We start from the raw sequence: 22087 nt of genomic DNA on the forward strand, positions 1-22087 counted from the left end.
TGCCCCCAAACTCTGTGTGGTGGGCGCAGGAGGTCAATGGCTCGACATTGGCAATATGGCTGCTTTGGGTTTCTGGAGCTGTAGGCCCCGTGTGGGTAGAGGGCAGAGGCCTGAGTCAGAGCAAACGTGGGTGGCCCGCTGTGCTCTGCACCCCCAGGCTCTCTAAGAAGGGGAAGAGCTGCTCTGGTCGATAAGAAGTTAAGAAGACAACAATAACAAAATCTTATCTGTGAGGAGACAACCTGTCCTAGTCAGCAATGGAAAGCAGCCCTGCGTGCGTGCGTGCGTGCGTGCGTGCGTGAGGCTTGTGAATGAAAGGAAGGTTGGGGGCTCGTTTCAGAGTTCACGCTGAGGTGGGGCAGGACCCCCTGTGGGAGAGTTCCTCTCCCCACAGGTCCCCCTGGGCTTCCACAAGAACAACTCAGTAAGTGGACCAGCTGCGGCTGAGAAAGGCCAGCAAAGCCCCTCACCATTTGCAATTTCCGAGTGTGTGTGTGTGAGGGGGTGCCACCGACCGCAGGTCGGTGCTGTGTTTCCTCTCATTGCATAATACTACACCGTTCCCTGTGTGTAGTGGCTGTTCTATATATACACACGGGAGGCAACAGATGGCGCGCCCCGCCCCCACCTGTCAAAACTGTGACTATATCACTTCTGACGACCAGAAGGAAGCTGCTAGGCTGGGCCAGGATTCTAAAGGCTGAGGAGGTAATTCAGAGCCATGAAAGGCGGCACCATATGCTTCAGGGTTGCCAGCTGCTTATGCGCATGGGGAAGGGTTTAGTGCCTGTCTGCAAAGCCCAAGAATGCACTCTCCTTGCCGCAGTATGCGCTGGCGCGGACGGGGAATTTGGGGTGCCACTTTTTCTTTCTGGGGAGAGGGCGGGGGGGGGGAATCTATTGCAGACCACGATTCTCCAAGAGGGGACTCAAAAAAAAAAAAAATTATAGTCTCATCTAACACTTGCCTTTGACAACGCCAGGCCTGGCCAAATAGCATTTCTTTAGAAAACATGTTTGTTTCTGTGGTTGTTTTTTTGGTTTCGTTTTTATTGGATACAGATTAAGAAAGCGCCGTCTCAGAGAGCAGTGAAGCAAAGCCGCCCGGCGGCGCGCAGCCCGGGCCGGGTCCGCGGCGCTGGGGGCGGTAGGCCGCTCTACCTGGAGGCGCTGGTCTCTGCTAGCCGGTTGTTCATGATGCCCAGGGCGCCCACGCCGCCCGAGAAGCCGTTCTGGCGCGTGTTGACGCACACGCCGCGCGGGTAGCCGTTGGCCGTCTCGGACAGCTGCTTCTGCAGCAGCGCCAGCGACACCTTGTTGGACGCCGTGAGGTCGCGCATGGAGATGAGCTCGCCCGACAGACGGCGGCCCTCGGCGTCGCTGTCGCGGGTGGCGGGGTCGGCGCCCAGCGCGGCCAGGCGACGGCGCAGCCGGGAGCCCGGGGTGATGGCGTTGCGCCGTGCCAGGGGCGCGCCGGGCGCCGGGCAGCAGCGCGTGCAGCAGCGGCAGCTCAGCTTGCGCAGCATCCAGTTGAGCACCTGCTTGATGAGGATGGAGATGACGTTGAAGAGCGAGTAGATGCAGCACACGCCGAGCAGGATGAAGAGGAAGTTGCCTAGGCGGTAGAGCCCCTGGTTCCGGTAGGCGGCGTGCTGGCTGCTCACCAGGTCCCCGAAGCCGATGGTGCTGAAGGTGACGAAGCAGAAGTAGAGCGAGTCCATGTAGTCCCAGCCCTCCACGCTGGTGTACATGGCCGAGGCGCAGCAGGCCAGCAGCACTGCGAACAGGCCCAGGATGAGCAGCACGTGGTACACCGAGGGCTTCCAGCCCGCCAGGCTGTCCGCCTCCGACAGCGCCGAGCCGCGGCGGAAGGAGGCGGGCAGCAGGCCGCTGCGGCGCAGCTGGCGCTCCCGGCAGGCGCGCATGATGAAGGCCAGCAGCGAGATGATGCGCTCCAGGAAGAGGTTGAAGAACAGGATAGTCCCCGCGCAGCCGAACAGTCCGTAGGCGATGAGGAAGGCCTTCCCGCCCACCGTGGCTGGGGTGGTCATGCCGAAACCTGGGGAGAGGACAGCCAGGGTCAGCGGGGGCAGGCGTTTTCTCTGGAGTGGCCCTGAAGCAGGCAAATGTTAAGTCAGTTGGGGGCGGGACAGTGCTTAGACGGTTCCCTCTCTTGCTGACGCCTGATCACAGTGAACCCCAACAAGATGGAGAAGCCCCTTGCCTTGGGGATATTTAAACATGGGTAGGTAGGCCCTATGATGGGTCCAATCGTGCACCAAGCAGCAGCAGGTGCATAGAGGCAAACCACTGAGCTACCCCCAAACCAACAAATGACACGTGTGAGCCTACCGGAATTTTCTATGGACTCCCGGCAGACGGGCTTGTTGGGCTAGGCTTCCGGGAGAACATTTTGCAATTGGAATTGCTTCCTCTGGGACCAGTTAGAATGACCAGGTAGCACTCACTGGTTCACTTGCAAAGCTCACAGAAAGGATCATTTTGGGGACCAGTAACCCCCCTCATCCTTTTTAGTGCAAATCTGGACATCTGCTGCCGGGTTTCAGATCTCTGTCCCTCTAGGACCTCCATCAGTCACCTTTGCTCACACCATGCCCAAGGGAAATGACTTGATCTAGGCGGATCCTGTGGTGCTGGTGTGTGGCTGGAGTTTTGTCCTGGAAGGCCTGCCCTACGTCCAGGCAGCCGCTTACTGCTTTGAACTCTTGTAATTAAAAGGTAACCTACCCATTTGTTGAAAGCCAGGTTTTAACGGGTTTGTTAATGGATTCCCACAGAAGGCCTGGTGGCCCACCAGTGTGCTCATTAGAGGGTTGGGGAGGAGGAGAGAAACAGAGAGACAAAGAGACAGACAGACAGACACACACAGAAAGAGAGAGGGCGTGCACCATGAGACATTTCCATGCCTATAGGAGCAGCTCAGAGGCATACCAGTCCCTTCATACCCAATAGAAAGGAGCAACCTGCGTGCTGTGAGGCAGGTCCAGCTCTGGGAAGAGCTTAAGGATGCTTTGTCCTATTTGGCTTAGCGTCTCTTAACTAGGCCTAACACCTGCAGGGCAAATTCCTTAAGCTTGGATGCTAATCATTTTCTTGATTTCCTGGAGGAAATGCCCAACTTACCTGTTCATCTTAAGCTTACTGACTCAAGTTCAGGGAAAAAAATCATGCTATCACTCACCAAGAAAGGTGGTTTAATTCGCTGCATTCCAAAATTTCCACAAAAGAATGAAAAAAGCGAGTAACAGTAACAAAACAGACAAAACGTTAGTAGTTTGCCCAGGAATGTGAAGGGGGGGGGGTTTACAATACTCCAAAGCCAAACTCAAGTTCCTGGGCTCATAAAGAAGTCAACTCTATGTATGTTGGTGTATGTGGAGGTAGATCACAGCATGATGATGGATGTTTGTAATCCCAGCATTTAGGAAGCGGAGGCAGGAGAATTAGGAGTTCAAGGTCATCTTTGGCTATATAGTCAGCTGGAAGCCAGCCTAGGATATAGGAGACTCTGTCTCGAAAACAAAGTAAGTAAAGTGAACTTAGAAAGTCCTGGATCAGGGGCTGGAGAGATCAGGGGCCCAGCCGCTAGGAGCATACTGCTCTTGTAGCAGACTTTATCTGAGCACCTACACCAGCTGCAACACCAGCTCCAGGGGCATTCAAAGCCTCGGGCACCTGCACTCGCCCCCTTTTACCCTTCCACCCTCCCCCACTCATACAGCTTAAAGTCCTAGGCTGATAAGCCAGTGTAGCAACATGAGTAGATCATGGGAAGGAAATCATCTCATTACAAAGAAACCTCATACACTGGGAAAAAAAGCATAAGCCATGGCTATATACACTATTATGAATATCACAAAAAAGAGCTTTGAACACAAAGCTGGACATAAAAGAAAATAGCCTATTTCAATAATATGGTACAATCTTTTCTTAGGGATGCCTATTTTGCTGATCAAATCGTAAGAGCTGGGGCTGTCTTGGGATTTACATATAGGGGTCCTCAAAATGTCACCCAAATGCTAGCTGTGTTGGACATGTTAAACTGTATGTTTTATGTGTTTTCTCACACTTCCGTGATAAGGAAAAAAATCTTGATCTTTAGAGTGTTAAAACTGGAAGAGATTTTAGTCTTCTTTTGTTATAACTTACTATTTAAGCTTGAACACTGTTTTATTAGAGTTTCAGAGAAAAACAAGGGGATGTTTTTTGTTGTTGTTGTTTTCTTTTATTTCATCATGGTTGGAGATTGCAGCCATCCTGAGGCCAGCCTGGGCCAGTGCTCTACCACTGAGCTCCATACCCACCCAAAAGCCAAATTCTGACCTGTCTCGAGAATTGTGTTAGTGAGGGGGGTGGGGCAGTGAGAGCCTGGCCTGCTGCTTGCAGGAAGACAGACTGTCACCTCCATTTGTCACAAAACATGCTTCTGCTCTGGCAGGGAAACAAAGCCTCTAGTGGAGGGATTCCTGTGTTTAATTCCTAAAGAGATGGACGATCCTGAGCCTGGAAAATTGCTGCTTAGTTTTCTCAAGAAGGGGATGCTGAATTGGATTTTCTTGTTCTTTCAGCTTTTCAGCTGAAGTCTCAAGAACAACCTGTGGCATGCATGTGGTTCTTTGTAACAGGGTCTCATGTAGTCCAGGATGGCTTCAGATTTGCTATGTAACCAAGGACTGGAGCTCTGGACCCCTTATTCTATCCCTAGAGTGCTGGGATTACAGGTGTGTGATTAAACATCAGGCGGGACCTATCCATGCTAGGTTTACTAAATAGGTAAAACAAGTTTGACAGCTAGGGCTCCCTCACCTCCATCCCCTTCATATCCCCAGGTATCTGAAAGGGTAGAAACTAGCCTGGATATTGAGGGGAGATGGATTTGTGGCATTAGAGTCATTGTGTGCAGGCTCCTTCCACAGACCCCCAGGCCACCTAAGGTTATAGGCAGGGGCGGGGCTGTCAAAAGACCCTTGAACTTCAGATGGCAAACAAAGCAGCTCCTCTTAGCTGGGTGTTGCCTGAGGCTTCCAGGGCTCTCACCCACCTGCACGGATGTTGGAGTGGAATGTAGGGAATTCCAGGACAGCCAGACAGTGTCCTCAAAGTCTGAGGCTGTGCGGGCCAGCTGTCTGGGTGGGAACTTGCACAGGCAGGAAAGGAAGAAGGCGGGGATGAGAGCAGTTATCTCAAAGGTGCTATAGACTGGATATTTTAGACACTATCCAAGGCTGCCTTTTGCCTCCGTTTCCCTGGGGGTGGTGCATGCCACTGTGCCTAGCTTACTCTTTGGATCTTCTCAAGGCTAGGGAGCAATTTACCATTTAACACAGCTAGTCTCAAATTTGGTATGCATTCAAGAATGACTTTGAGGTCCTAATTCTCCTGCTTCTACATCCTATGAGCATTCACCACCACAGCTGACTGGTTTGGATCTTGAATGGCCCCCAAATGCCTATGTGCTGAAGGCTTGATCCCTAGGCACTCCTGGTAGGTGCCTTAATGAGGGGTCTTTAGGCCAACGGAGGCATGTCCTTGCAAGGCTGTTTCCTGATCCCTTTCTCACGCTGTTTTGTTCTTTGACCATGAGTATTGGCTGGTTGGTTGGTACTAGGAATTGAACCCAAGGCTCTAAAAAAGGGCATGCCCGTTCTTAGAGTGGGCAGTACATCTCACCAGCAACAGCTAAAAGAGGCTATTAAGGGCCAGTGACATAAGAAAAAGTTCCAGCACAACCGTGCCCTCCCCCGCACTCACACTCCTGGGCCCCTCGTCAGGTCAGAGAGGGAGAAGCCAGCTAAACTTTGACAGGAAGTGAACTATAAGGTTGGACTTGGTATCTGAGAATGCCTCTCAATCTCAAAATGGGCACAAAAAGCCAAACCAAAGAGAAAGCTACTTGGAAACTCTGGTGTTTATGGAAGATGATGTTAAGGGATGCAGAAGGCCCTTAAAGACAGCGATGGAAAGAAGCTGCTCTCCACTTCCACTCAACAAACCAATTCCACAGCGCTTGCTCTGCACACTGAGCTGGCCCAGTGTATCCGCTCACATCGTCTCTACAACCTGTAGAGAGGCAGGACCCACTCCAGGGAAGAAACCACAGGTTACAGCAAAGCAGTGGCCAGGCCCCACATTCAGGAGGAGAGATGGCGGTGAGAAGAAGAGTATCTTTACGTGTCATGAATCTTGTTGCTAAGAGCCCTTTGTGGCTGTGCCGAACCACAGCCACCACAGCACCACCTAGACCCGGACTTGGGGAGGCACCACTGTTCTTCCTCTACTGTTGCCACCAAGGTGGACTTGCCTTCCCATAGCACAGATAAGACAAGCTGGTCACTTAGAAAACGGCTGACCCAGGGCTTGAGCATGAGATGTTTGTTGCTTCTGGGTGAAAGTCTGGTTGGCCACAGGCAGGGTACTTGGCTCTCCATGGGGTTGCCACAGGCCCATCCATGTGGCCAGGACTTGTCTCCTCCACCCTCCAGTGTGTGTGGGGGGACCCTAACACCCCTGCTCCCCATGTCTGGATTCCCGGCTTCCACTTGGGTTTAGGGTGTGAATCTGGCTTCTTGGATAGCTCAATCTTCCAGGGGCCTCAGCAAGATGACCAATACCAGATAAATGGCCTTTAATACCAACTTATTTGTGCACAGCTGGCTCCTATTGTCCCTACACAGAGCAGGGCTAGAAGCTGTGCTGGAGCCTTCACTCAGACTGTACTCAGCACAACCCCTTGGAAGGACAATGCCAGTACCCGTGGAATGACACTGGTATGCAGCTAGGTATCCATAGGTGACAACAGCTCTGGAGGCTGTCTGGCGAATCAATGAGCAGCCACTGAGTGTCTCTTTTATTGTCTTATTAACATTCAGGGCTCAGGACACCCGGGAAGGCTGAGGAGCTGGCTAGACATTGCTTTCCTCAGTAGATAGCAGCTCCCTCAAACCCAGGCAGCTCCTGGGCATCCAGGCTGAGTCTGGAGAAGGACTTAGAAGCCACAGTCAGGGGTAAGGCAATCCCCACCAAATGGAGACCTCCCCCTACCCATCACAACCTGCAGAGGTGCAGCCTGTCCCCAGGGCCACACCAAGCCTGCTGTGTCGTTTATGCCACAGATGATCTGCCGTCCCAATCAGCAAAGAGCAGGCACTCAAGGCTTTATTATGTCACTCCGACAAAAACAGGTGAGGCTCATTACCCTTCACAAATGGCCCTGCTGAGAGAACCTCTGGAGTTTGGCTTGAGGAACCTGGGACTGAGATAGAGCACACATTGATAATGAGCACCATATACCCTCTGCAGGACACTGGACACTGACACTCTCTTCCCATCCAGCTACTCTGTGAAGGGAGTTAACATGGAAGCAGAGATGCTCATGGACCCATAGGTCAGGGGCTGTCCTGGGGCCTGTGACCTTTCCACCCTGGCCTAGGCCATGGGAGAGTTGGCTCATTACCCTGTCGGACCCTCTGCCAGGAGGTGCTGCACTGTTGACTCTGGGAAGAGGGGTATAACGTACAGGGAAATCTGGAATTCTCTTGAGACTGAAAATGCCACTAAGAATTTCTTTAGGATGGTTCAACAATCAGAGTGCTACAAGCAGCTGGGCTAGATGACTATAGTGCAGATTGCAGGACATGATCCATTCTAGGGGGTTTATTTGGTGCCCAGTGATCTGTACTTTAACAAATATCTCCATATGAATCTGCTATAGTCATTATGATAAATGTCAGTAGATATCTTGGAGGATTTCTTAGCTGGACTCTGTCCAGCCGTAGGTAGGATTTCCACTGTGGGCATATTTTTACTAAAAGACAGTTCCCTATGTGAACTAGAATTGAAATTTCGGGTCTGAAGTTTTTGAGTTGCTAATTTTGGCAATGGAAATCCACCTGCCCTAGCATCTCATTTGACACTGTTTTGAGACAACCTTGTTCTGTGACCCAGACTGGCCTCAGACTTTCTGCAACCTCCCTGCCTCAGAACTAGGATTACAAGTACTGAAATTACAGGCATGCACCACCTTACCCTGAAACTTTTGAATTGGCTAAATTCAAATTTAACTTAATATTCAAGGATTCTAAGACTCATGAAAGGCTGGGCTCTGCTGAGGCTTTCTTGGATGTAGAAGAGAAGGAAGTGTGGGGTGGGCTGTGAGGTGGGGGAAGCTGCATGGAGATGGAACACAGCCTGATTCTATAAGAAATGTGGTGGTGGTGGTGGTGGGCTGGAGAGATGGCTCAGCGATTAATACTGGCTGCTCTTCCAGAGGGCCTAGGTTCAATTCCCAGCTCCCACATGGCAGCTCACACCTATCTGTAACTCCAGTTCCAGAAGACCTGATACCCTCACACAGATATACATGCAGGCAAAACACCGACGTGCAGGAAATAAAAATAAATTTAAAAAAAAGAGAGAGGAAAAGAGGTTCTCAGCCACGCTCCATGGAGGAGGTCTGGTCAGTTGAGAAATGCAGGCAGAGGCTTCCCAGGCCACAAAGCACAGACCTGGCATTTCAGGACCACAGCATGTCAGCGCGTTCTGCCTCACTCTACTGTCTTGGGTGGACAGCCAGTTACCTTGATGAGTCTGGACCTCTTGAGAGAGCCAGGGCTAAAAGGAGGGCTGGGACAGAGGGCTGGAACCGAGGAGGGCGAGGAACAGCGGTCACTGGCTGAGCCTTCATGATCCCAGGCATCACATCAAGTGCCTCATACTTAGCAGTTCATTTAACCCTTGTCACAAGTCTAGTGCACTCACCAGGCTTCCTTGATCCTAACTCACAGTCTCTCCGACAGTCATGCATCTTACAAGCAATGCCATCGTTTCTTTGGCAGTATTTTAAATCCCTCATGATACACAGTTGAGAATATCCCTAATGAAGAGTGCCTCAGATTGGACGGACGGGGGTGGAAATCAACATCATACTCATTGTGAGACTCATAGATAGGACCCACCCCAACAGATGACAGTGCTGAAGCTCTTAACGTGCCCAGGATCATGGCACAGTGATGTTTGTAGCTAGAAGAACTTGTGGTAAGACAAGGGAAGAGAGACATACATGCAAGAGTTTGGAAGAAATAAGGGAGCTTTGTCTATGGTGGCAGTGTTTGCATCTAGTCACATAGCAGCATCACCTGGGGAGCCTACAGACACTCCCAGCTGCCAGGTGCACCCAATGGACGCCTCCTCAAGTCCCCTGCTGGGTGAGTGGGAAAGCCCGGGGGGCGGAGGGCGTGTTTGTGCTCAGTTTCGAAGACTGGAATTTCGAGAGCGTGGGAGCCAAACTCCAGGACTGAGAAAGGCACGCCATTGCTAGGGTCTGGGGAACGTGTGGGGTTCAGGCTTCTGGTGCCTGACTGCGGCTGTGTTGGAGTGCGTCGGGAGTCTGTGGGGAAAAAAGAATGCCAGGAGAGGCTTCTATCTACCTCATCGCTTTGCATGAATGAATTCAACCCAGCTCTGCTTTCTAGGAACAGAAGTCTAAAGAAGCCTCAGAAGAAAGTCAGGACATCACCGTTCCCAAGGCTTGGCCTCCTTTCATGGACTATTGAGGGGCTCCGTCTACAAGCGAGATGACAGGGACAAAGTACTGCTTACCCCTCCCCTCTGCTTTTCCCTTTAAGACACTCGTGCCAATCTCTCACTGTGGTCGTGAGGACAGCAGGAGGGCATGGGTTTCCATGGGGCCTAGCGGGTGATGTGAGAGCACTAGCTTCACAGGAAACACCCTGGGCCAGGCATGGCCCCTACATCACAGCTGAAGGGCTTCAGGGCCAATATGTGAGAAAAGTGGAGTTTAAAACACTATGTAGGAATCTAGGAACAGGAACAAGATCAGCCTGGCTCTGTCATGGTCTTGTCTTTTCCCTTTACTGGGCCTTACTTAGATTCACCTCTGAGCTCAATTCCAGTCTTGGGCTCTCTGCTGGGCAGGAGGTCCATCTAGAGGTAAGCATAAGCACCAGCTTTTCAATCCAGAGAGGTAGGTAGGTAGGTAGATAAATAGATGATACATATATACTTATATAAATAGATAGATAGAAGATAGATGACAGATAGATGATAGATAGATAGATAGATAGATAGATAGATAGATAGATAGATAGATGATAGGTATATATATATATATATATATATATATATATATATATATATATATGATAAATAGATGTAAAGACAGGCAGATAGATGTTAGCTGGGTAAATAGTAGATGATAGTGGGTAGATAGAAAGATAGAAGATAGATGATAGGTAGATAGATGACAGATGGGGCTGTTGGTGGAAAAGCTGTGTCTGAGGCCTTCTGCTCTGTGTGCATTGCTGCTTGTGGTCGGAGTGTTTGGCTTTGTGGGTACACGGGTGAGTGTCCATCTTACTGAAAGCTCAGTGACTCTGGATCCAGAGGCAGGAAACAGCCAGCCACATGGCAAAAGTACCCCCTCCCCTCATTCTGCCTGCCTGGCTTGTCTTTTGGAGTCTCTGAGGTAATTTTCTTTAATGGCAGGAAGCTGAGTTCCAGGGAGGCTGAGGGGACAAGGAAGCTGGGAAAATAGAACTCAACCCCCTGAAGCAGACCAATGCCTTTCTCTCTTGGTGATGAAGATAGAATCCAGGGTCTTCTGCATGTCCACAAGTGCAGCGAGCTCCTTATCACCGAGCCACTAGCTAGGTCAGCTTTTCTTTTTTTCTTTTTAAAGATTTATTTATTATGTATACAATATTGTGTCTGCATGTACACCTGCATGCCAGAAGGCACCAGAATCCTTATGGATGGTCATGAGCCACCATGTGGTTGCTGGGGATTGAACTCAGGATCTCTGGAAGAGCAGTCAGTGCTCTTAACCTCTGAGCCGTCTCTCCAGCCCAGGTCAGTGCTTTTCAATAGGAGAAAGGTTCTGGTAAGCTGTGGCAAAGAGCTGTTCCCTGGAGCTCTGTGCTCTGGCACAGCTTTCCTGCTGGGGCTGCAGTCAACCCCCACTCTGCGCTTCATCTCTGGGATTAAACTGTTCTCTCCTCTCCAGAAATCATTCAACAAAATGAGTTATTAAAAGCCGGTTAACTACTCTTGCCTCCGGGTAGCTGCCGCCCCACAACCTCTCCTGGGGAGCAGCTGTCAAACGCAGGCTCTGCGGAGCTGGCGGGAAGATGACTCATTTACATAGAGTCAGGCTCCATCCTGCCCCCAAGCTCTGCCCTTGTCTCTTGGATGACTAATCCCCTTTGAGGATTAGATCACCCCCCACACCCCCATCAAAAACTCAGAACCCCAGCCTTGGCCTAAGACTTTGTGTGGCCAAAAAGGGCCCAGGGTTAGGAGCAGCAGGTTAAGGAAGAGTCCCTCTGCCTGCCCAGCCCTGCTTATTGCTCCCTACTTCGCAGCACCATGGGGAGGCTCCAGGGATGGCCAGGAATAGTCAGGCTTCCCCTAAGAGATGGGCCCTTTAAAACCCCGAAGGCTAGCTGACAGGCTCTCAGGGATGACTTGGTGATAGACCATGGCGTTCTGCGTCTGTCAACAACTCCAACAGAAGGTAGCCTGTTGGATGTTCATGGGAGACAAGAAGGCACGGTGAGGACAGACCCCCAGCTTCAAAGCTGCAGAGAAATACCCGGAGCATTCACAGAGAATCCCGTGTGTGCCCTGCCAACCTGCTGACGTGCCCCATCCAGAGGCTGGCGGACAGGCCAAGGCATCCGTCAAAGCAGCTACGGCAGCCCCTCAGAGTGTTTTGGCACAGGGCTTCCTTACAGCCTGGAAGGGTCAGCAGGGTGAAACTGTCACCGCCGAGCTGAGGAGCTATGTCGGGCTGGCCAATGATGGTTATACAGGGAGTGGAGCCGTGGTGTGAACTGAACCTTTGGAACCCCAGGCCCAGCACCCCCGGAGTGCACTTGGAGCCACAGTCCAGAGTCATTACACAGGCTTGGCAAAGGAACAGGTGTGAAAGAAGAGCAGAGATCGGGGCACAGTCGTGACACCCAAAACTTTTTCCTTATCTTCTTGGGTCCTACCCCCTTCCCCAAGCCTGCAGGTAAGAGAGTGAGACTGTGATTTCGATTCCAGACACATTCCCAGTCAATAGTACCATGCAGAGAGGCGCCTGCCCTAGGGCTGTGGCACCAGTTTGTACTGTCTTCTGATGGAGGCTGTGGTGGTTTGGGTAGGAATGGCCCCCAGAGGCTCATAGACTTGAATGTTTGATGATTAGGGAGTGGTGCTATTAGGAGGTGTGGCCTTGATGGAGTGGGTGTGGCCTCATTGGAGGAAGTGTGCCACTGTGGGGTAGGCTTTGGGGTTTCAAATGCTTAAGCCAGGTCCTGTGTCACTTTGTCTTCCTGCTGCCTGCCGGAATGTAGAACGCTCAGCTCCTTCTCCAGTGTGCCATCATGCTTCCTGCCATGATGATAGTGGACTAAACCTCTGAACCTACAAGCCAGCCCCAATTAAATGTTTTTCTTTATGAGAGTTGTTGTGGTCATAGTGTCTCTTCAATAGGACATTGACTAAGACAGGGGTCAACGTTTGGAGCTGTCAATGACCTTGGCAAAGGTCACAGGATAATGCACTGGACACTGATTACTCTTTTCTTCTCCCAGTGAGCACAGAGGTAGCCGGGCCTCTGTGCCTCCTCCTTACACCATCTCACATGGGCGTTACCAACACACGGCTGGCATGCCACTCTCCCACCCTCGCTGCCTGAGCGCTGACTACCTCCCATCACCAGGAGACACGTGCTTCCTGCATCCTCACCTTGTGACTCACTCATCGCCCGGTGGCACTTTTTGAATTTTTTTACTACATTATTTATTTTTTAATTTACTTATTGGGAGGCATGTGCATACCATGCCTGTGTGTGGAGTCAGAAGACAGTATGCAAGAGTCAGTTCTCTCCTTCTACCACGTGGGTCCTGGGACTTGAACTCAGATCATAAGGCTTGGCAGCAAGCACCTCTGTCCCCTGAGCGATCTCATTGGCCCACCTGGCAGTACTTTCTTCTTGTCAGGCATTTAGTGCCCTGTTGCCTGTGTCCTGTTGTTGCCTGTTGTCCTGAAGTATTATTTAGCCCTTTGTGTTTTCCATCCTGTCTGGCCAGTGAGGTTGCACAGTTCTCCAGGCTTCCTCCTACCCTGGGAGAGCAGCTTTGACATCCTGCTGGAACCGACTCTGTCAGTCACCGGCAAACACTGTTCTAGGATCGAAGCTTCCCTCTTGGTCAGAGTTTCATTCCTTTAATGAGTTTCTGAAGGGTTTCTCAGTCTTTGGGCTAAAACTAAGTGTGCTGTGGTTTTGATACATGAAGACAGGGAGTGGGGATGGCTGTGATGAGGAGCACTGTCCTACAGCCAAGGGCACACAGTGCGCCATGGGGAGCGTGTCTGTGAAGGGGGCATCTGAAAGGGGTCAGGCTTGACTGCCAAGACTTGGGGGCAAAGCTGAAGGCAGCGTTCAGGTCCCATCCTGAACTGGATGCTGTCTAGCAGTGGAGCTAAGTCTAGGTTGGGCCCTGTGATTGCTCTTAGCTGGCAGATGGGACCCCAGAGCACCGCCACTTGCTCTTTTAGTCTTTGTGGTCTGGTGGACACTCATCTTTTGGTTATGGGCCTTTGTTCTTAGCTCGCTCCATGAGGGTCGTGCAGTGGGCTGCTCTGATGCAGTAGCAGGGCACCACGGCCCCTTCGTGGACACCAGACAAGCTTCTGGCTTTCAGGAGCCACCTTTGCTTAGGTCCAAAAGGCTCTGCCTCCACTTGGTGGCCACTCATTATTTTTGTGATAGAACTTCCCTCCCAGTGCCTACTTTATTTGGTGGTATACACACAGGCACTCATTTCCTTTTGGGAGCATATTTCTGGGTGATGGGAATACACTTTTCATTTTAAGTTTCTTCTGTGTGCTTTTATAAAGATTTCAGTGTTTGCTACAATGGAGGTTGTTCTTGCTTTTGTTCTTTTGCAGTGGTGGGGATTGAACTTGCAATCCTGCACATGCTGGGCGAGTGCTTTGCTGCTGAGCTATCTCCCCACCCCTAGTTTCTAGTTCTGTAAGTGAAAATGGGTAGCTTAAGTTCCCCATCCTGGTGGCAGTGAAGGCGTTATCTACAGAGATGACAGCAACGGAGGTGCTAGAGGAAGCCAGGATGCTCTGAGGGAAGAGGTTCAGAGCCGTCCTCTACGTGACACCCTGTCTCAAAAAACCACATCAGAACAACCCAAATGAAACGAAAGCTAAAATAAAACCAAACAACAAAAAAGTGAGATGGCTTCCTCATAGCACTCCCAGGATCATAGCTCTCTCTGGGAAGGTGGGCCTGGAGTCCCTCCTGGAGAGACTGAGGGTATCCATACACCTCAGAGATGCAGAATAAATTACTCATATGTTGGGACATGGTGGTTGAACCTCAGGGCCTGCAGTCAGGGATTTGGGTCCGCCCAGCTACCACATTGTGCTGGGGCTTTCAGCACCACAACATATGCCTCCATCTCTTTGTCTGTCACATGGAGACAGGTTGGGAGGACCTGACAAACAGTCCCTATACTCAGTAGAGTACTTGGCGGAGAGCAGACATTAATAAACATGATTTATTAGACTGCTGTTGAGGTTGGGTACCTGCAAAGGGCAAAGTAGGGAGGGCCAGCCAGGCCACACTGGGAAGAGCTCCTGTTAGTACACAGGCCTGCTCTCAGGGACCTAGTGTCATCACCTGCCACCATCAAGTGTGCTAGATGCTGCAAATGAAAGGGCCCCAGCCACCCCAGATCTCTCTCTCCTCATCCTCTCTCTCTGCTCTCTTGTCTTTCCCCTATTCTCTCTCTCTGTCTCCCTTTCTCCCTATCTGCCTCTATCTTCTTTGTGTCCCTACTCTAAAACATCCTTTTGCTTTCCTTCCCCCAATAAAGCTCTTACACTGGACCTGCATGTGTAATTTCTCAGGGACACACTGTGGCATAGGTCTGCCAAAGAAACCCCTACCCTCGCTTGTATTTTATCCTATCACCTCAGCTTAATGAAGATACAGTGAGTGAGGTGCCATTTTTTTTCTAGCTTACCTATGTGCTGTAGCCAGTGATGGTGGCTCATACCTTTAATCCCAGCACTTGGGAGGCAGAGACAGGCGTATCTGTGAGTTTGAGGCCAGCCTGGTCTACAGAGTGAGTTCTGGCACAGCCAAGGCTACACAGAGAAACCCTGTCTCAAAAAAAACAAAAACCAAAAATAAACAAATAAAAAAACAGAAACTGTAGACTACAGAAATGCTTTCTCTGAGGTTTAATGCTAGTTCCTCTGTCTGCATGAAGGGATCCATTTCAAAGCCATTTCTGCCATCTGCCAAACCAGAGGGGGACAGAGAGAAAGGCAGAACAAAGAGTCTTACAAAGAAACCAAAGCCTTGACCTCAGTGTTAGCCTGTGGCACTGTGAGAAGTTAGTGCATGCCGGGCAAGCCCCCGGCCAAGCCCCCGGCCAAGCCCCCGGCCACGGTGTCACAGAGCCAAACCAGACCCACACGGGCCAGCAGCTTGGCGGGCTGCAGGAGCCCAACGGCCAAGCTTGGCCACTGTTTCCAGCAGCAGCAGAGGCAGCAGGGAGTCCAGGATGCAAGGTCCACTCCAGGGCCTTGGTCAGGAGGCTGTGCTTATATTTATCCCACTAACTGCAGGGGGATGTTTAGACCCAAAAAAATAGCCTTCCCTGGGGGATGGGGCATCTGCCTTTGGCTGCTCCAGGTTGTCATCCCTGGTTGTCTCCCTCCTGTTCAGCCCGAGGACAGATGCCTTTGCAAACAAGGCCAGTTCTGGTGTCTTTCAGATTCATTATAAACCTCAGGACTTAGGAAGTACTCAATAGACAGGACAACAAGATTTTCACTCTTCAAAAAGATGAGTCTAGGGGCTGGCAAGATGACCTAGCAGAAAAACTCACTTGCCTCCAAACCCAAGTTCAGTTTCCAGAACCTATATGGTGGAGAGAGACTGACTCCTGGAGGTGTCTTCTGACCTCCATGTGCCCACTATAGCAGGCATACACACGTGCAATAAAGAAATGTAAAAACAAAAAAATTAGTCTAAAGCCAGTGAGATGGCTGAGCAGGTACTGGTGCTTGCTGCCAAGCCTGATGAACTGAGTTCAGTCCCCAGGTTCCACAAAGCAGAAGGAGAGAACCGACTCCTGGCAAGCTGTTCTCTGACCTCCACACATGCGCGGGGGGGTCTGAGTCCTCACCCCCACGCACACATGCACAAAATAAGTAAATGTAATTAAAAAAAATTTTAAAAGAACTTACATAATAAATATTTTTTTTAATTGGTGATGTATGGTGACACATGCCTGTTAATCCCAACACCCAGGCGGCTGAGGAGGAAGATTGCTTTGAATCTGAGGCCTGTTTGGACTATTGAAACCCTATCTCAATAAAAAAATAAACATCTTGCCCTCTGGGGCAGGATGGCTCAGCGGGTAAAGGTGCTTGCTGTCAAGTCTGACGACCTGCGCTCAATCCCCAGCACCCATGTACTAGCAGAGAGAAAGAACTCTGACCTCCACACACATGCTCTATGTGGTAGATAAGTATGTGCACATAAACACACACGTAAGAAAATGCAATAAAAGCATAACAAATTAATACCTTCATGTCTTGATAAACTGTAAAATGCCTTTTAGCCACCACCTTTACTTCTTTTGTCTTGACACAGTTTTTCATATATCCCAGGCTGGCCTTGAACTCTTGATGCTCCTGCCTCCATCTCCTAAGTGCTAGGACCACAGAGACAGGTCATAATGTCTGCCACATCCCTACTTTTTCTTTTGTTTCTAGGAGGCCTAGGTCTCCTGAGTGGGCTCTAAAACCCACATCTTGTTCTGGAGCCCTGCAGCCAGGATGGGCTTTCAGGAGTCTATGGCGTGGCAGCATTACCCAGCACTACCATGCTGTGACCATTCAAGTACAGCAGGGATAGCATGAGGGGAGAGGACCAACGCCAGGAGAGGGTACGCAGGCTGCGGCTGTCTTCCAGAACAGCCAATGCCTGCCGGAGTCACAAGCAAGAGCAGGCTGCCAAAGCATCCAGATTTCTACAGCAGCTAATGGAAACATGCGTTCACCTCTAAATGAAGGAACAGAGCTTGCCTTGTGTGCACAAAGGCCTGGGTTCAATGCTCAGCACTGCACAAACCAGGAATGGTAGCGCAGGCCTATTACACCAGCACTGGAGGGGCAGAGGAGAAAGACTAGAACTTCAAGATCATCCTTGGCTACATAGCAAGTTCAGGGTCAGTCTGGACTGCCTAAGACCCAACCCCCAAAACAAACAACAAAAGCACCCCCAGGCCGGTTCACAAGTTGGCATGTGACTACAAATCCTTTCAAAGGAAAAAGTTGAGGTAGAAATTTTAGAAAAACTAATGATTTTTATTTTATGTGTATGGGTGTTTTGCCAGCCTATATATCTGTGCAATATGTATGTGCAGGGCCCTCAGGGGCCAGAAGAGAGCATCAGAGCCTTTTCAACAGAAGTTACAGATGGTTGTTAGCCGCCACCTGAGTGCTGGGAATGAGACCTGGGTCTTTTGGCTCTTAACTGCTGAGCCATCTCTCTGTGTAAATATGGAACAAAAACAAACAAACAACAAAACATCTGCTAGGGTACCAGATGGTGATCCTATCCCCAGGACCACCACAGACCACCACCATCAGAACGAGAGCAGGTGGCAGCTACACTTTTAAACCTGCAGTCACTGGCCTGTGACACTTTCCTCGCTGAGGCTTGAGTAGCTTTTGCAGTTTTAGACCATTTTAACGTGTTTTATATTTCACACCTACCTAGGCAGGCTTCACTGTTATCCTGTCTTCAGATGTACAGTCTGAAGCTCAGGTGACTGTATGAAGGATTGGTAGAGTGGAGTCAGAGCTCCATCAGGGACCCCACTGTGGCTGAGCTTCTCTCTAGGTCTCTAATGATGACACCTCAGGGATCTCTGATGACAATACTTGGGGATCTCAGAGCAGAAGTCTGAAAGTGAGAAAAGCTCTGCTTGGCTGCTGGAGACTTGTGCTCTGATGCTGGACACTCTAGAAGGTGACTCAGTATGGTGCCCAGGCATGTGCTCTGTTGGGGCTTCGTTAAATGGAGCTTGGACCAGCACAGTCAAGAAACCCTGGATCTGCCTCCGGTCTGGTCTCCTGGGAGCTAGGCATGGGATTGGAAATTCTATCACCTTCACCATGTCTGATTCTGAGGTCTGGAAACTGGTACTTAGCATTTTCACAGTGAGGTGTCAGCAACCTGGCTTCAGTTCTCATAGCAGTTCCTGTGATTGCAGGAGGAGGAGCTAGTTCACCAACATGAGATTTAGGAGCAGGGATCCCCAGATGTGGTGCTGAAGCCCCAGGCCTTCTCCACCCTACCCAATGTGGGACTCTGCTGGTGAGGTAAAAGTTTGACATTTCTGGATAGCCTGAGCTCGGTCTATAACTGTGGACTTCCTTTTTCAGTGGAGTGCCCTCTCTACCTGAACCCTAAAACCTCTAAGGAGCATCACATAGGCCTTAGGAAAGATAACAGGCAAGATCTTTTCCTGATTAAAAAACTTGCTCAGCTAGCACTGGGGATTTTTGGAAATACCCCACCCTATGCTAAGGAGATCTTAGTTTTCAGCAATGACCTTCAATTGTACTTGAAGAGTCCCCCCACCCATAGGATAATTAAGAACTGTGCTCTCCTTCTTGTGATAGGAGGGTGCCATTGCATGTAAATTAAGTATCCACAGCACCTCTAGCCCAGTGAATCAAACACATTCACCCTTGAAACCCCTCCCACTGTCCAAGGTTTATAAATCCCTGATTCCACATGAAATAAACTGTGCTGCATGATACCATCATCTCTTCACCAAGGCCTCTTGAGTTTCATCATTTATTCTGGGGGAGGAAAGGCTCTCCTTCTCCCTGGAAATTCACCACTGAATTCCTGGTGCTTTGTTGCCAGCCAGGCCAGCTGAACCTGCCCAACCACCACAAGCTTGCTGACCATCCAAGGAAGTACCTGCTAGGCCTGGACCTGCCTTCTGTTTACTGGGCCTGCACCTCACCAGGCCTGTGTTTCAGCTACAAGCAGACCAGGCACAGGCATTCTCTGTTGTGCTTAGCCCAGTAGCTTAACCAAGGAGCTGTAACACTTCAGTATCATCACAGGCTTCTGGAACTCCCAAATTTCCACTGCCTTTGATACTGGCAATCTCATTTAAAAGAGCTCCCTGTAACACCCGATGGAAAACTCACTTCCACCTCCCCCATGAGACTTCGAGCCTTGCTTAGCACATGGGCCTTGCCCTAAATCTCTCTAGCCATTCCTGAGATAAATGGAACCTCAGATCTCGGGGTCCCTCTGTTCTTCACCCAGAAGCCGACAGCCTCGTCCCAGACTACCGCCGGAGGAAGAATGACAACCTAATGAAAGGCCAACAGCATTCTAGAAACATGCTCTCACTCTCACCTCTTCCGTGTGTGTGTGTCTATGTGTGTACATGTTCGTGTGTGGTCGTGTGCATGTATGTGCGTATGAGCATGTATACAGTATACATGGAGGCCAGAGGTCTATCATTGTTCAGCTTGCTTTCTGAGACAGGATTTCTCAGTGGGACCAAAGGCTTGCCAACTAGGCTAGACTGGCTGGCCCTTCATTGCTGCTTCCCAGGTAATGGGGCCACGAACGCATGCCACTGCACAGCTTTCTGACGTGGGCTCTGGAGATCAAATTCAGGGCCTCATCCTTCTGAGGTATAACCTCCACTAACTGTCACAGCCTCCTAGCCCCACCTTTTTCTGCTGCTGTGCACGGCTGGTCCTCCTCCTGACTGAGACACACAGGTGTGCGAGCTCTCACCTCTTCAACTGCCCGTGCTCCTGCCTCCCCCCTCCACACATGCAGTCATACCAGGGCAATGCTGCACCAAAGGGATTCTCCCCACAGCAAACCTCTGGCTCATCGTGGCCCGGATCACCTCACTCAACTGGCAACTGGAGGAGCTTGCCTCCTGGCACCTCAGCCACTGAGCTGGTGTGCAGGGCAGCAGCCGGGAAAGCCTTTCCTCTCCAGTGCTCCCTCCCAGGCCCAAGGATAGCCGCACCGTTGTCCCAGCACTCTTGTTCAGACACACGAGCCCTGTGTACTCTTCTCCTGCCTGAGGAGCTCAGACTGCAAAAGCTGCGATTTCCCAGGATTTGTTGTAGGTGCCCTTTGCTGGCAGACGTGGGCTGGGTGTGAGCACTCTGTAATTTTCCAGCCTTCTAAATGGCCCCCCTGGAGCTAACAGATACCATGTACCAAACATAACCCACCCCTTTTCCCACCCCCAGACAACCGGATTACTCAGGCATCACCAGGGCCTCCTGGGAGGGGGTGTGAGATAAACCTCACGGAGAGACACACATACTCATGACACACATACTCATGACAAACGTGGTAAATCCTCTCTAAGGAATACTATGTATCTAGTAAAAGTGATACGTAAAGAATACATGAAAAGCAGTACCCCAAATTTTCATCAAGAGAGAAGATGCAGAGGTAAGTCTCCAGAATTATTATAGTGGTAGAAACGGGGAGTTTCCTGATCTTTCTTCTATTTCTTTTTGGCTTTTGGCTTCTTTAAAGAAAGGTTATTATATTTTATTTATTTATGTGTATGTGTACACGTCTGAGTGCAATGAATGGAGGTCAGAGAACAATTTTTGGAAGTTCTCTTCTACTATGTTGGACTTGGGATCAACGTCAGATTTTCAGGCTAGCCACTTACTCACTCTTGCTGGCCCATTCTTTGTTTCTGTTTGTTTGTTGTTTGTTGAAAAAGGATCTCACCTGTCTGGCCTGAAACTCACTGTATAGACCAGGTGGCCTCAAACTCACAGAGATCCACCTGCCTCTGTCTCCCAGGTGCTGGGATTAAGGGCGTGTGTCACCATGCCCAACTATGGTTTATTATTTTTAATAATGGTAAGACTGGGTGAGAGGGGAGGCCATGAATGAGTGGAGGATAGCAAGTTTGAGGGGGCTCCTACCCTCACAGGCAGAAGTCAACTAAATAGAAGCCATGGGACCAGGCAGGATCCACAGAGCAGCCCTCTGGTGCTGTGTGGAAATGTGAAAGCTGAGGGCGGGTGAAGGCAGAGATACCATTGTGAACTCAGATCTGTACAAGGTCTGTTGCCCTTGGCTGGAGCTGAGGTTCCAGCAGGGGTTGTGGCTATATTGCGATCTGGAAGGGCTGGGAACAAGCAGAGCTTTCCCTGGAGCAAACAGGAAGCCACTGTCAGCAAACACAGGACATGGGTTCTTGTTTCCCTGTGGCTCAGTGGTTGATAAGCCTTATGTCTGCACACTTGTCATTTAGGGAGCACTGCCTTTGTGAGGGGTGGGGTGGCCCAGCTCTGTGGCCAGCTGGCTCCCCCATCTCAAATGTAGTGCAACCTACCATTTGAAAATGTTTTAGATTTATTTATTTTAGTTCTTGTGTTAATGTTTTGCCTGCTTATATGCATGTGTGCCCTGTGCATGCTGGGTGCCTGCAGAGGCCAAAAGAAAGCACTGGGTGCCCTAGACTGGGGTTCTAGACAGTTGTGAGCTGCCACCTGGGTGCAGGGAGCCAGACCTGGGTCCTCTGTAAGGACAACAGCTCCTAAAGGCTGAGCCATCTCTCCAGTTCCCCATAACCTCTCTCTCTCTCTCTCTCTCTCTCTCTCTCTCTCTCTCTCTCTTCCAGTTTCCGTGTTTGCAGATAACTGTACACGCTGTACCTGCCACTGCAGGGTGGAGGCGAGGTGTAGTGAGTGACATGCGCAGGCTGCCTCGCACTCGGCCAACATCTGCCGGTGCTGACCATTTGTGCTGACAGATGCAGAATAAGTCCAGAATCTCAAAGGCGAAGGCTAAGGACGGAGGACAGAGGTTGTAGAATAAAAATGCCCAACCAGATTTCAATTGCATTCTCGTTTTCTTTGGGAAAACACTTTGCTCAGGGCTGAGGCCAAAGGTAACACATAAGGGCTCCCTCGGGAAGGAGGACACCTGGCACTGTCA

General features: G+C 50.4%; 1 protein-coding gene across 1 annotated transcript in view; it reads right to left on the reverse strand.

The window, feature by feature from the left end:
• Positions 1-1096: 1096 nt before the first annotated feature.
• Kcnk12 (potassium two pore domain channel subfamily K member 12) overlaps positions 1097-22087 on the reverse strand; it is a 38461-nt gene continuing 17470 nt past the window's right edge. The window contains exon 2 of the mRNA XM_055619471.1: positions 1097-2059. Coding sequence (XP_055475446.1) covers positions 1158-2059 — 902 coding nt within the window. The 3' untranslated portion in view covers positions 1097-1157. The remainder of the gene's footprint in view (positions 2060-22087) is intronic.

Source organism: Psammomys obesus, unplaced genomic scaffold (assembly GCF_907164565.1).
Source record: "Psammomys obesus unplaced genomic scaffold, mPsaObe1.curated_primary_1811, whole genome shotgun sequence".
NCBI lineage: Eukaryota > Metazoa > Chordata > Mammalia > Rodentia > Muridae > Psammomys > Psammomys obesus.